The following is a 13,013-nucleotide window of genomic DNA, read 5'->3' as shown; positions in this document are numbered from 1 at the left end:
TGTGAGATAAATGCTCCATAAGTAACCAAAACAAAAATCCCAATCCACAATTCTGCTTTATGTTTTGGAAAAGTTGTCAAACCCTTTTTCACTGTGTACATAAAATAGGGACAGTGACAGCTTTTTTTCCACATTTATTGTAGATGAAAAGAGCTGTGTATAAGCTTTACAAATATTACTATTCTTTGATTGATTCTCTGATTATTGTATTATTAATATATAGTTTTATTATCATCATTGCCAGAGCATCACAGGGATCATTTGAATGTGAGATTTGACATGTAAAAACAATTACTTAGAAACAGTACTATAGTTTTTGAGTTGGCCATGTTCTAAGAGCCTGTTTCTTCTCTGTTACAGCTGTATGAAAAGGTAGCTCTTTTCCTGACAAATTTAGGTAAGTGGTGTTAAATACACAGTTGAATGATATTGTGCTGATTTTTTGTCCCTATATTGTGACAGCATTCAAACTGTCTGTATAGATATGAAAAGTCCTGATTAATTTGATATCTATAAGAATGAAAGTTTTTCTTAGGTTTAATAAAGAAGAGTATCAACTAAGCTATAGAGTCGAAGGGGGAAGGGGCTAAAACCAGGCGAGCCGGTGAAGACCTAAGGGATGGTATGCTAGAATCAGAGGGGCTGTGTGCCAGTGGGGTCCTTTGGTCAGATCCACAAGGTGCTGAGTGTAAGGAGACGCACCTGAAGTGCTTTTACACAAACGCACGCAGTATGAGGAATAAAATAGATGAGCTAGAAGTCCTGGCCCAGTCCCGCAACTATGACATCATCGGCATAAGCGAAACCTGGTGGGATGAGTCCTGTGACTGGGGTGTTGCGATAGATGGTTACAGGCTCTTCAGGAGGGACAGGCAGGGTAGGCGAGGTGGTGGGGTGGCGATGTATGTGAAGCAGGGGCTGGACTGTGTGGAACTTCAGGTCGGCGATGGCAAAGTTGAGAGCCTCTGGGTAAGGATCAAGGGACGAACGAATAAAGGGGATGTCGTTGTGGGAGTCTATTACAGACCGCCTGGCCAGGACGATAGCGCCGATAAATTATTCTTTACAGAACTAAGAGAGGCCTCGAGATTAACTCCCCTTGTCCTTATGGGGGACTTCAACTTGCCGGACGTTAACTGGGAGTGCCACACGGCTGACACGAGCAAGTCCAGGAGGTTCATGAAGCACCTAGATGATAACTTCTTGGTACAGGTGCTAACGGAGCCAACTAGGAAAGGTGCCCTCCTAGACCTGTTGCTAGAAAACAGAGAGGGTCTGGTGGGAGATGTGGTGATTGGTGGCCGCCTCGGTCATAGCGACCATGAAGTGGTTGAGTTCAAAATTTATGGTGACAGAAGGAAAAGTGCCACCAAAACCTCATCCCTAGATATGGGGAAAGCGGACTTCAGGCTGCTCAGGGAACTAGTCAGTAAGGTCCCCTGGGAAACTGCTCTTGAAGGCCTCGATGTCCACCAGTGCTGGTCACTCTTTAAGCGATGCCTCCTAGAAGCACAAGATAAGGCAATTCCAAAATATCGCAAGTCAGGCAGGCGGGGCAGGAGGCCGGCGTGGCTGACCAGGAACATTCTAATGGAGATTAGGCGGAAACAGAGAGTGTTTCGCTACTGGAAGGAGGGCCAGGCGTCATGGAAAGAATACAGGGATGCTGTTCGTGTTTGTAGGGAGAAAGTTCGAGTGGCCAAAGCACAGCTAGAGTTGAAGCTGGCTGTGTCTGTGAGAGAAAATAAAAAGGGTTTTTTTAGATATGTAAATGGAAAAAGGAGAACTAAAGAAAACATAGGGCCGCTCCTTGATAGGGAAGGTCTCCTCACAGACGATGACGTAGGCAAAGCAGAGACGCTTAACGCCTTCTTTGCCTCTGTCTTCAATGCCGATGATGGGCTTCGGGACCCAGGGTGCCCTGAGCTGGAGGACCGGGACGGTGGGGATGACAAACTCCCAACTGACCCTGAACGTGTGCGGGATTTGCTACTCCACCTGGATCCCTACAAGTCCATGGGTCCGGATGGGATTCATCCCCGGGTGCTGAAAGAGCTGGCGGATGTCATTGCGGAACCTCTATCAATTATTTTTCAACGATCCTGGGAATTTGGAGAGGTCCCAGTAGACTGGAAGCTGGCAAATGTTGTGCCAATTTTCAAGAAGGGTCAGAAAGAAGACCCTAGCAATTACAGGCCTGTCAGTCTCACGTCAGTGCCTGGTAAAATCATGGAGAAGTTGGTTCTTGGACTCATTGAGGCGCACCTGGGGGACAAAGCAGTTATTGGTCCCAGCCAGCATGGGTTTGTGAAGGGTAGGTCCTGCCTAACTAACCTGATTTCCTTTTATGATAAGATCACCCGTATGGTGGACCAAGGGAAACCAGCTGATGTGATTTTTTTGGACTTCAGCAAGGCTTTTGACACGGTTTCCCATAGGATCCTACTGGACAAAATGTCCACCATAGAGCTAAATAAAAACATCATACGATGGGTGAGCAATTGGCTAACGGGCAGGGCCCAAAGGGTTATGGTAAATGGAGCTGCGTCAGGCTGGCGGGCGGTCACCAGTGGGGTCCCTCAAGGCTCCATTTTAGGGCCGGTACTTTTCAATATTTTTATAAATGATCTGGATGTAGGAATAGAGGGTATTTTGAGCAAGTTTGCTGATGACACCAAACTTGGAGGAGTTGTGGACTCAAGTGAGGGCGTAAAGGCCTTACAGAGGGATCTGGACAGGTTGGAGAGCTGGGCGATCACCAACCGCATGAAGTTCAATAAGAGCAAGTGCCGGGTCCTGCACCTGGGACGGGGAAACCCTGGCTGCACGTACAGACTGGGCGATGAGACGCTGGAGAGCAGCCTAGAAGAGAGGGATCTGGGGGTCGTGATAGACAGCAAGTTGAATATGAGCCAGCAGTGTGCCCTGGCAGCCAGGAGGGCCAATCGTATCCTGGGGTGCATCAAGCACGGCATCGCTAGTAGGTCAAGGGAGGTGATTGTCCCGCTCTACTCTGCGCTGGTGCGGCCTCACCTCGAGTACTGTGTGCAGTTCTGGGCACCACAGTATAAAAAGGACATGAAACTGTTGGAAAGTGTCCAGAGGAGGGCTACGAAGATGGTGAAAGGCCTTGAGGGGAAGACGTACGAGGAACGGCTGAGGTCACTGGGCCTGTTCAGCCTGGAGAAGAGGAGGCTGAGGGGAGACCTCATCGCAGTCTACAACTTCCTCGTAAGGGGTTGTCAAGAGGCAGGAGACCTTTTCTCCATTAACACTAGTGACAGGACCCGCGGGAACGGGGTTAAGCTGAGGCAGGGGAAATTTAGGCTGGACGTCAGGAGGGGGTTCTTCACAGAGAGGGTGGTTGCACACTGGAACAGGCTCCCCAGGGAAGTGGTCACTGCACCGAGCCTGTCTGAATTTAAGAAGAGATTGGACTGTGAACTTAGGCACATGGTCTGAACTTTTGGGTAGACCTGTGCGGTGTCGAGAGTTGGACTTGATGATCCTTAAGGGTCCCTTCCAACTCAGGATATTCTATGATTCTATGATTCTATGATTCTATAGTACAATTGAATCAGCAGTACCAAGAAACCCTCCTGCAGTCCGTGGTTCCTGTTCCAACCCCTTACCTTGTAAAAAATTAAACAAATTGTTACCATGGGGGCAGAAGCATAAGTTTTCAGAGAGACTGAATGTTCAAACTCCCAACTTTTGCAGAAACCTGGAAACAAAAGAATCACTTTTGGAAGCCAGATTTGTAGCTTGAAACTGAAGTTCTTACTGACTCTCAAACATATCTGTGTAGGAGGGTCAGTATTTGGAAGGGAAAATAAGTAGGTGACTCATCAGCTTTGCCGACACCTGAACTCTAGTGGTACTCTAAGTAATTTTTCAGGTCAGCCTTAAAGGTGATCTTTATGCTAGGGTAAGGTTGACATATTTATTTGTTTTTACAGTCAGCTAGTACTAGAGTAGCAAATAACTCATCTATCCACAGCTCAGGCAGTCTCTGGAGATCTTGATCACACTGGAAGATTGCAGTGGTTGGTGGCAGTTGGCAAGGGCTCCTTGATGTCAAGAAGCCTGAAATGAGATGCTTGCTAAAGTCCTGCAAAATCAACCATATCATTGAATGTGTATGAGAATTTTTTTTAGGAGATTAGTTTGAGTTTGTGTTCAGTAATATGTTTTGGACCAGGACTACAGATTTCCACTGTGTTCAGTAATATATTTTGGACCAGGACTACAGATTTCCACCTCTGCTTAGAGGAACAGCTGATGCTAGCTATTGTCAGGGCTTTTTTACATCTAGAAAGTCCTAGGCAATGTGTTCAAAGTGTGTCTGTGTGAGGTAGCATTTTATACTGTTGTTTCTTAGATTAAGATTCCTCATTTTTATGTCTTATATTTAAAATATTATTGCCATTCTGCACCCATGGAAAAGACATCTACTAATTACAGCTAAGAAATACAACTTTTTCAAGTATGTTGTTTGTGTAGGCTATGCACTTTTTTCTCTTTGACATCCTGGGGACAGTAAGACATGGTCTAGAGACCTTGAAGTTTGATTACTTTCTGCCAGGTTATCATCGAGGTAGGTCTGCTTCTTGTAGCCTCTGCAGATATAACTTGTGTTGAGGATTCAGTGGGTCAAGCTGTTCTGACCATGTTCAGCATTTATTGTACTATTTACTCTGGTGGCCTAAGTAGCTGATTTGATTTGAATGATCTTTATCAGTGTAATAAGCTCAGAGTGGATTTGGCAGCAAAGCTACATTCAGGATGTCCTTCTTCATATTTTACATGACCTTTTCGGAACTCACGTCTGTGTTACTCCAGAGTTTTGCCATTCTCTCTGATAGGAATATGAGCAAAGCTTCAGCTGCAGCAGCCCTGTAAAAGTCAAACTTATCCTTTCCACGGACTGGCATCAAAAATCCACAATGCTTCATTTCTTTCTGCTTAGCTGAATATATATGTAGTGGCATGCACAGACTTCGCTTTCTTGACAAGTTACTTCCAAATTACTAGAGTAGTTGTTAATTAATAGTCTATTTTACACTTTTGTTGAGTCATCTATTTGAAATTTCCTCATAGATAGTGTGGCTCCAATTAAAGAGAATCTAGTTTATCATTTTTGTGCTTGTACACCCTTTGAAGTACATACATGTATACAAGTACTACCAATATGATGCCCAGAACTGTCATAACTACCTCTACTTCTGTGATTACTCCTGTTCATAGCAATGTATTACTAACAGGCTCATGCCAACTGGAAAGCAGTTACAGGACATGATAGTGGTGTGTTGGTGTAGTAGTTGTTTTGTTAACTCCTGCTTTGATTACTCTGTAGATTAAGGGCGAAGCGAAGGCATACATCTTCCCCTTTCCCATTTGCCTTACCCATCTATTGCAAAGTATTTTTTCTCTGTCTTCTGTGAGGAGCTCCCTGGGACAAGGAAAGTGGCACTCTGCTGATACCTGTATAGAGTCCTTAGGTGCCAGCATGGTAGGCACATCCATGAAACAGAAACAGAAGGAAGATTTACTTCAGTTCAGCGTGACATTTCTAACCAAAAGGCACTTACACAGCTTACAGTGGCATGCTTTGCGTCCATGTCGTCATGGTAGACTGCAGAGCGGGAAATGAGAGAAAAACCTGAGTCTGTAAGAATATACATGTTATCTTGCAGTCTTCTGGGAATATACGTACCCAGATACCTAAACAGGTTTCTAAGTCTTTACAAGCTAGCTTGCTGTGTGCTTCTTTTGGATACAATTTCTACTGTCATCTTATATATAGAAATCAGCAGGCTAATTTACAAATACATTGCCAGCTCAGATAGGTGCCTGCAGCCTTTGCGCCAAGTGAAATTGTTAATCTGATTAAGCCTCTCAAACTCTGCTCTCTTTCTTCACAGAACAGCCTCGTACCGAATCTGAGTGGGAAAACAGCTTCACTCTGAAAATGTTTCTTTTTCAGTTTGTCAACCTGAACAGTTCTACCTTTTATATAGCATTCTTCCTTGGAAGGTAGGAATGATATCTTCAACCTTGTATTCACAAAATAAGTGGAGAGGAGAAATAAGATGGACAGTAATGAAAAAAATAGGACCATACTATCTCACATCTTAAAATGCAAATTTCTTACTAGCTCAGTGGGAAAATTGCAGTTTTATTTTCCTTTCAAAGGGCCAGAAATAGACAGGTAGTTTTCATTTCCTAATATCATATTGACGTAATGCTAACTCTTAGCAATTTCACAACTGGGAACTGATGCCACCCCCAATAATATGCATGCAGGCCACTTAGTTCTCTCTTCATGTGTGTAATTTGTATGGTAAGTAAATAATTCAACATCGTGTCTTTTTTTCTTTCTGAGTATTGAATATTTTGCTACTTTTATTATGAGATTTGAACAGTTAACAATGAATTAGGAGCCATCAGATTTTTTTTCCTAGGGAAAACTAACATTTATACTGATTTCATGGAAAGGCAGATACCACATGCTGAATAAGAAAATGGACTGGCAGTTGAAAACCATTTTTTGACTGACATAAGCAGTTTTATTCAGATTTCCTCTCTGTTCTGCATATGCTGAACATGAAGCAGCACAATACTTGGTATTCACATAAAAATTGAAGTAAAAATATATTTAGCCATTTGTGTGAATTATTCTAGGAATCCCCAAATCGTATTTGCTGCACAACATCTTTTATAGTTAGTCATGCTAAGGTGACGTTAGATTAAAACAACAGTATGATCTTTCTTCTACTGCAGTGAGCAGACTGCTCATACAACATCATTGATGTATATTTGTGTGTTAAAGATTTACAGGACACCCTGGTGCCTACCTAAGGCTGATAAACCGGTGGAGACTGGAAGAGGTGGGTCCTTGCTAACTCCTGTGCTGCTGAAACAAGCTACACACTGATTTATTTGCTGCCCACGGATGCAGTAAATGCAAGCAAAGGCAGACACATAATTCTAAGTATTTTTGAGTGTGCTATTGGGTTTTGAGATGCTTTCTAACTCCACTCTGCTGACACTCTACCATCTGTTACAAAACCATCCGTATATTGATATATGCCCTTTCAATGCTAGCAGTTTCAGTCTGTGCATCACATTTGTATAGTTTAGCCTTTTCTTACATTTTTGTGTTGGAAGGATTTCATCCTTAAAATCAGATATGAATCTGACAACTTTTTGCTTCTGAAAAAATTTCTTCCTCTCAGCTTTTCTAGCCTTGCTGACCAGGGAGCTACATTAATAAAATGACAATTTAAAACACAGATACATAAAATGTACTTAAAGATTGACCAAAACACCTGAACAAACTTCCCAAAAGTTATTGACATAATGTTGGATGTCTACAAAGTCAGATGAAATTGGAGAGAAGTGAGGGATCACTTTTGCAAGTTAAGTACCAACCTCCCCTCCCCCCCCCCCCCCCCCCCCCCCCCCCCCCCCCCCCCATTTTTATTTATTTATTTTTTTTTAGCAAATACATTCAGAATTCAAAAACCAGTTATGGAAGGTGAACAGCAGCAGTTTCTGTATTGGTCCTGTAGCATTAGGTGCTGCTGTTTGTATATCAAATCCCGTGGTTTCTTTGCTGCTTTGCAGATGAATAATGGAAACAACTTTGCAAATATATGACAAATGGCAAGTAGAAAATGCAGGTTTTTACACTGATGATATGAATTTACAAACACTTCCAGATCTCTAAATATTTTCATTTACAGAGGTCATCCAAGCATTAGCAAAGAATTAATAATTTGAAAAGGCTGTCCTAATTTTGAAGTAGTGAATTCTGTACATTCAAGGAAAAAGTAATAAATGGGCAGATAGACTGAACATCCCTCTGAAGTCTGAGGGAGACCAAGTTGACCTAACTGCTGCTGCTGCAAAAAGAACTTGATACAGCCTAGTCCAGCGTCCCTGGGTATATTCAGACCACAGTGTACATAGCACATTAGTGGTGTTATGGCTGTAACATCACTGCTACTTCATTAGTACTTCATCTACCTCTCTTAGGCTATATTTGCTTGTGTGATGATTCCTAAAAATAGAAGGATGATGATTTAATAATAATGCTAGTGAAGTTAATTAAAAAGTGTTTGTGCTACCCTGTTAATCTAAAAAGAAACTCAATGAGGTCAACAGAAACCTCAGCAGGGACCCTGATTATGAGGACTGTATAATGCAGTATGTATTAGAAATTCATATTACATTTTCTTATGAGTCATAACTAATTTCAGATTTTTTCTCCCAAAAAATAAAGAGAAATAGTTCCAGTCCTGTGACTGTAATCTGCTTCACTTGCCCGTAATACCCAGGATTTAACAATATATCTTGGACTCCACTGTTTGGATTTGCAAAGTCAATTATACAAAATGCTGTTTGAGGGGAAAAAGTTTTGGGCACTTTTCTGTTTCTTCTTTATGGCATTGCCTAAATTTTTACTAGCTGAACATCTCTCCTCAGACCAACACCATTTCTTCAAGGCCTGGACCTATGGCTAAAACAAGTAAGCACTCAGAAAGAGATGCTGAGAACTGCTATTTGACAGTTAGGGACTTTCAGTTCTTCAAGAAGATAATATTTTCAGGAATCCACTCAGTCGTATACATTATAAGTACTCAATAAACAGTATTAGGACTATCCTCTAGGCATAAACTCTTTGCATGTGCAGCCAGGAGGAGTCTTTTCTTCATTTTTTGACTCGAAGCATAATTAGACTCCCTAAAAGCTATTGTAATCCTTGGAGAAATTCGGTAGCCTTTACCTCTATCCTACCCTCAATTCCATAACATACTGTCCTGGTTTCAGCTAGGATAGAGTTATCAGAGTAGCTGGTATGGTGTTTAGCTGCTGGCCGGGTTAAACCACAACACATATTAGCAGTATTAGTGTGAAAACTGTACTTGTTTCAGCTGATTCTGTCCCCTGCAGAGAATTAGATGATAGGCTTACAGGGGTCATGGTATGATACAGTTTCATATGCTCCCATAAGTTTATATTATGAAAAATATTAAACAGAACAGCATTAAATTTCCTTTAAGTAAATTATTTAATATAAGTGTTTGCTCTTTAAGAAATGCTTAAAACTGAGCATTATTTCTACTTAACCTTTTGTTTCTTTTTTTCTGTAGTGCCACCCTAGTGGATGCCTTATTGATCTCTGTATGCAAATGGGTATTATAATGGTGCTAAAGCAGACATGGAATAATTTCATGGAACTGGGCTACCCGTAAGTAAACATGTCTATGCTTTTGTAGGTAACAGAAGGATACTAAGTTTATTTTTTTGTTTGTTTTGTTTTTGTTTTTTTTCTGTGACTGGTTACATAAAAACAAGGTACAGTAGCCATTATAATAGAACATTTCCTTTAAGATAGATAGCTCTTAAGCTAGATTTCCAGGCTTGTAGAGATAGTTGTTGTAGGTTTTGTATGTTGAATATGGTTTGAAAAAAAAAAAAGGAAAGTGTAATATAGATATTTACAAATAAATAATATGTGAGAAGCACTTGATTCCATTAAATCATATTCCCTGTTTCAAAACTCCTTAAAAATAATTGTAGGACCACTGTATTCCTTGCACAGGCAATATTGTATGTATCATTTTTTATCTATACCAGGAAATTCTAAATTGGATTTCTCCTTGCTGGGTGATAAAAGATGCCTGAAAGGGCAGGTATGAGCTGGAAAAAATGCACTGCTGGCATATGCACTCTCAGAGATAGAAAAATGTACTGACTGGTATGTAGACAAATTCCCTGGTGATCTTCTGGGTATTGTGGAGCTGTGCCCTAGCTATGAAGGTTGACAGTTATTCATTTTCTATTGGTTCATTTCTTATTGATTAGTATTTAATAAGCATGATTAATAGAGACGGTTGATGCTAGAGACTGTGGCAGATCATCAAGTGAAATTAGCAAGTGTGAAAATATAAGAGAGTTGACATTGTCAGAAAGTTTGCCCTTGCAAAGTTCTGCAGTTCGGAGGGATTTGCTTCGCTGCAGGATCCACAGCAGAGCTAGTGCAGAGGTTGGCGCCTGAACTGCAGAATGTGTCGCAGCAGTGATTTCGGGCAGCCTCTGCGGTGATCACATCCAGCCGTAACGAGAATGGAGTAAATGATTTAAATGCACAGAGTAATGGGCAATCAAGGTACTCAACATTCACTATTCGTCTGCCTTCCCCAGTCAGTGCCGAGCGTGCTTCTAGCCAGGATTTTGCAGCTGTTAGGGCTGGAGGAATTAGCAGGGTGGGGAGGGGGGAACAGCAGCAACAACACTGATCCTTCTTTTTCCGCTCCCAGACTCTTATCAGTTTTCATTAGATCTTTCTGCTACCTACTAACAGGGATTTTGAAACCCAATAATAAGCATTGAAGAGAATTAAAGAAGGTGACAGAAGTAGATAAGAGGGGGTTGTTTAAGAACAAGTGCTTTAATAGGAATAAATTATTTTAAGTAAAGTCTGTCCCTTCATTTAGAGTCACAATACAAATGACACAGTCACAGAAATGTGAGAAGCTTAAACCTATTCTACTGGGAGATGTGTTTTCTCTCCAGCCCTTTCACACCACCTCTCTAGCCCTGATAGGCTGCAAGCAAGCACATTTACTCTTTGTATGAAAAAAAAACACTGTTATTTCTGCTAGGGGCATGATTGGAGCCAACACCACCACATGGATGGCCAGAGGATTTAGAGGCAACCCTCTAGTCTAGAATATCACTGCCCCTCCATGCATACACTGGCTATTGCCTGCCAAGTTCCAGGCAGTGCCAGCACTGTGCTACTCCAAAGCTGATAGCGGGAAGTGCTTCTCCATAAGATAGTCCTAGAAGAGAATCCACAGCAGCCTGTTTTGAAGAGTGCTATTTTGCGTCATTTCAGGGTGGCACTCCAGCCCTGGTGCTGATGTGTGCTCCCACAGGGAACATGGAGGCATGCAGCAGGAGTGTCCAGTGCTGTCCAGGGCTACAGGTGTTCTTTAGCAACAGGAACTCCAGTGTCTGCTGTCTCATCTCACACTAATATGAACGGCATTGGCATGTGTTTTGAAATTTCCACCCGAAATTTAAAAACTAGGTTTCAAAGATATTAAAGAGATGCCCCTAGGTTTGATGTGCAAGGGCCTTTATTGTTTCATAGTTCCATGTGTTCATACAAATGTTGGCATGTCAGTGTGGTGCTTCTGCTACATACAAACACCACCTCGAAACCTTCAAAAGCATTTGACATTTCTCTCCTGCACTATATCTACATTTGCAATAACTAGTAAACAAAGTAAAAATGATTGCTTCGTTTGAAGGTGGGAAATAGCAATCTCAAGTTGATATTATTCTTGGAAGAACACATATCAATATTAAAACCTTATTGCATTACATTGCTCATATTTTGCTCAAATATAAATCAGTAAACAGACATCTCTTCGAATTTTACTGTCAGTCTTCAATATTCATAATACTGGTTATGGGTTTCTGCTCGCACAAAGGAGGAAATAACTGGGATCCATCTCAGAATATAGGTCTCCCACCCACCTCATCCTTCACTTTGCCTTTTTTGCAGGAATTCAGTTTTCAGCCCTCTTACCTTCTCATAGTCAGCACAAGAGAGGCAAAGGCCCATAATCATCAGTCACAACCATCTTCCATTCACAGGAATGGCCTTTTTAGCCTATTTTCACATTGATGACTGGCTGAATTATTTGGGTGAGTCAGCACCTTCTAACTTGCTGAGATGAAGGGGCCCACTGCAATTTTGGAGAAAAGCTCTTGTGTTGTTTTGCTTTCTATGCTAATTTTAGCTCATGTCCTTTGTTGGCCCAGTAAGTGCAATTCCTTGACCTGGAGAGGCAAAGGTGTTTACTACAAATGTGGGCACTCATTTCTATTCTGTCTCAGTCTCTCCTGTGCCCCTACACTTGCATTTCTTCAGGAACAGCATGTTTTCTCTGACGTCCAGTTCAGTCTTCCCCTTCTGTGAGATGGAGAGCTCTCTTAAGTCTGCTGTTAATCTCTTGGCCACCAAGTGTTGTCAGTAGTCCACACACTTCTTTCTGCCCCTTGTTTCTCTGAATGTTTGGCTGCAGACACTAATTACATTCAAGGTATCTCCTTCCCTTCCAGGATAGCTCAGGGACTGCCACCCCCACACAATGTAGAGCCATGCAGAGATGCCATCACACAGGAAGGGATCAAACATCATTAGCAGTCTGGTTACTGGTTTCTCATTTAGAGCTTAACTGTCTCCATACAACATTGCATCCTGCATTATAAACAGACCCTGAAATGATTTGCCATTTTGTATAGGCAAAAATAAGCTAAATAAGTAATAAAAAGATGTCAAAATCCCTTTTTCATTAGAAACCCACTCCCAACATCCCACCAGCCTTATCTGTTTTCATACCTATTACACTGTGTCTTCAGCCACATGCATTAGTAATGCTCTGTTTTCCTATGAATTTGAAAATTCATTTTGCAAGGTATGTTGTGCACACTCAGCCTCTTCCAGTTTATCAATGAACAGTCAATAACAGTCTTTACTTGTTTTCTTTAATTTATTTGAAAATGTAGGCTAATTCAAAACTGGTGGACCAGGAGAAAACTACGGCAAGAGTATGGCACACAGAGAAAAACAAGCTTCCCACAGTGGGAAAAGGACTACAACCTGCAGCCTATGAATGCTTACGGACTCTTTGATGAATACCTAGAAATGAGTATGACACTGACCTTAGCTCTCTCTTTCACTAGATTTTAATGGTATTGCTTTTTTTTCTTTTTTTTTTTTTTTTTTTTTTTTTGATGTGGGCTGGTGTACTTTTTAAACTATTGCTATATGGAGCCAAAGAGGCTGCAAAACAGTTCTTATTCTTACAAGTCAGGTAAGGGATGGGAGTGGGTTTCTAAGAGCCAAACCAAGTCAATGCAGCTAACCACACTGCTGCTGGTTTGCTAATCCCGCATTTATGACATGCTTCTGATTCTGGCTTTGTATG

At 41.6% G+C, this 13,013-nt stretch overlaps 1 protein-coding gene across 5 annotated transcripts in view; it reads left to right on the top strand.

The window, feature by feature from the left end:
* The window catches only part of ANO4 (anoctamin 4), a 194,013-nt gene that overhangs the window by 165,547 nt on the left and 15,453 nt on the right, over window positions 1-13,013 (top strand). For all 5 annotated transcript variants that reach the window (XM_032180573.1, XM_032180583.1, XM_032180590.1 and 2 more), the window contains 5 exons: window positions 361-397; window positions 5,925-6,036; window positions 6,833-6,890; window positions 9,159-9,256; window positions 12,592-12,734. In XM_032180573.1, coding sequence (XP_032036464.1) covers window positions 361-397; window positions 5,925-6,036; window positions 6,833-6,890; window positions 9,159-9,256; window positions 12,592-12,734 — 448 coding nt within the window. The remainder of the gene's footprint in view (window positions 1-360; window positions 398-5,924; window positions 6,037-6,832; window positions 6,891-9,158; window positions 9,257-12,591; window positions 12,735-13,013) is intronic.

This window comes from Aythya fuligula, chromosome 1, assembly GCF_009819795.1.
Source record: "Aythya fuligula isolate bAytFul2 chromosome 1, bAytFul2.pri, whole genome shotgun sequence".
In the NCBI taxonomy this organism is placed as follows: domain Eukaryota; kingdom Metazoa; phylum Chordata; class Aves; order Anseriformes; family Anatidae; genus Aythya; species Aythya fuligula.
This window is presented reverse-complemented; position numbering and strand designations above follow the sequence as displayed.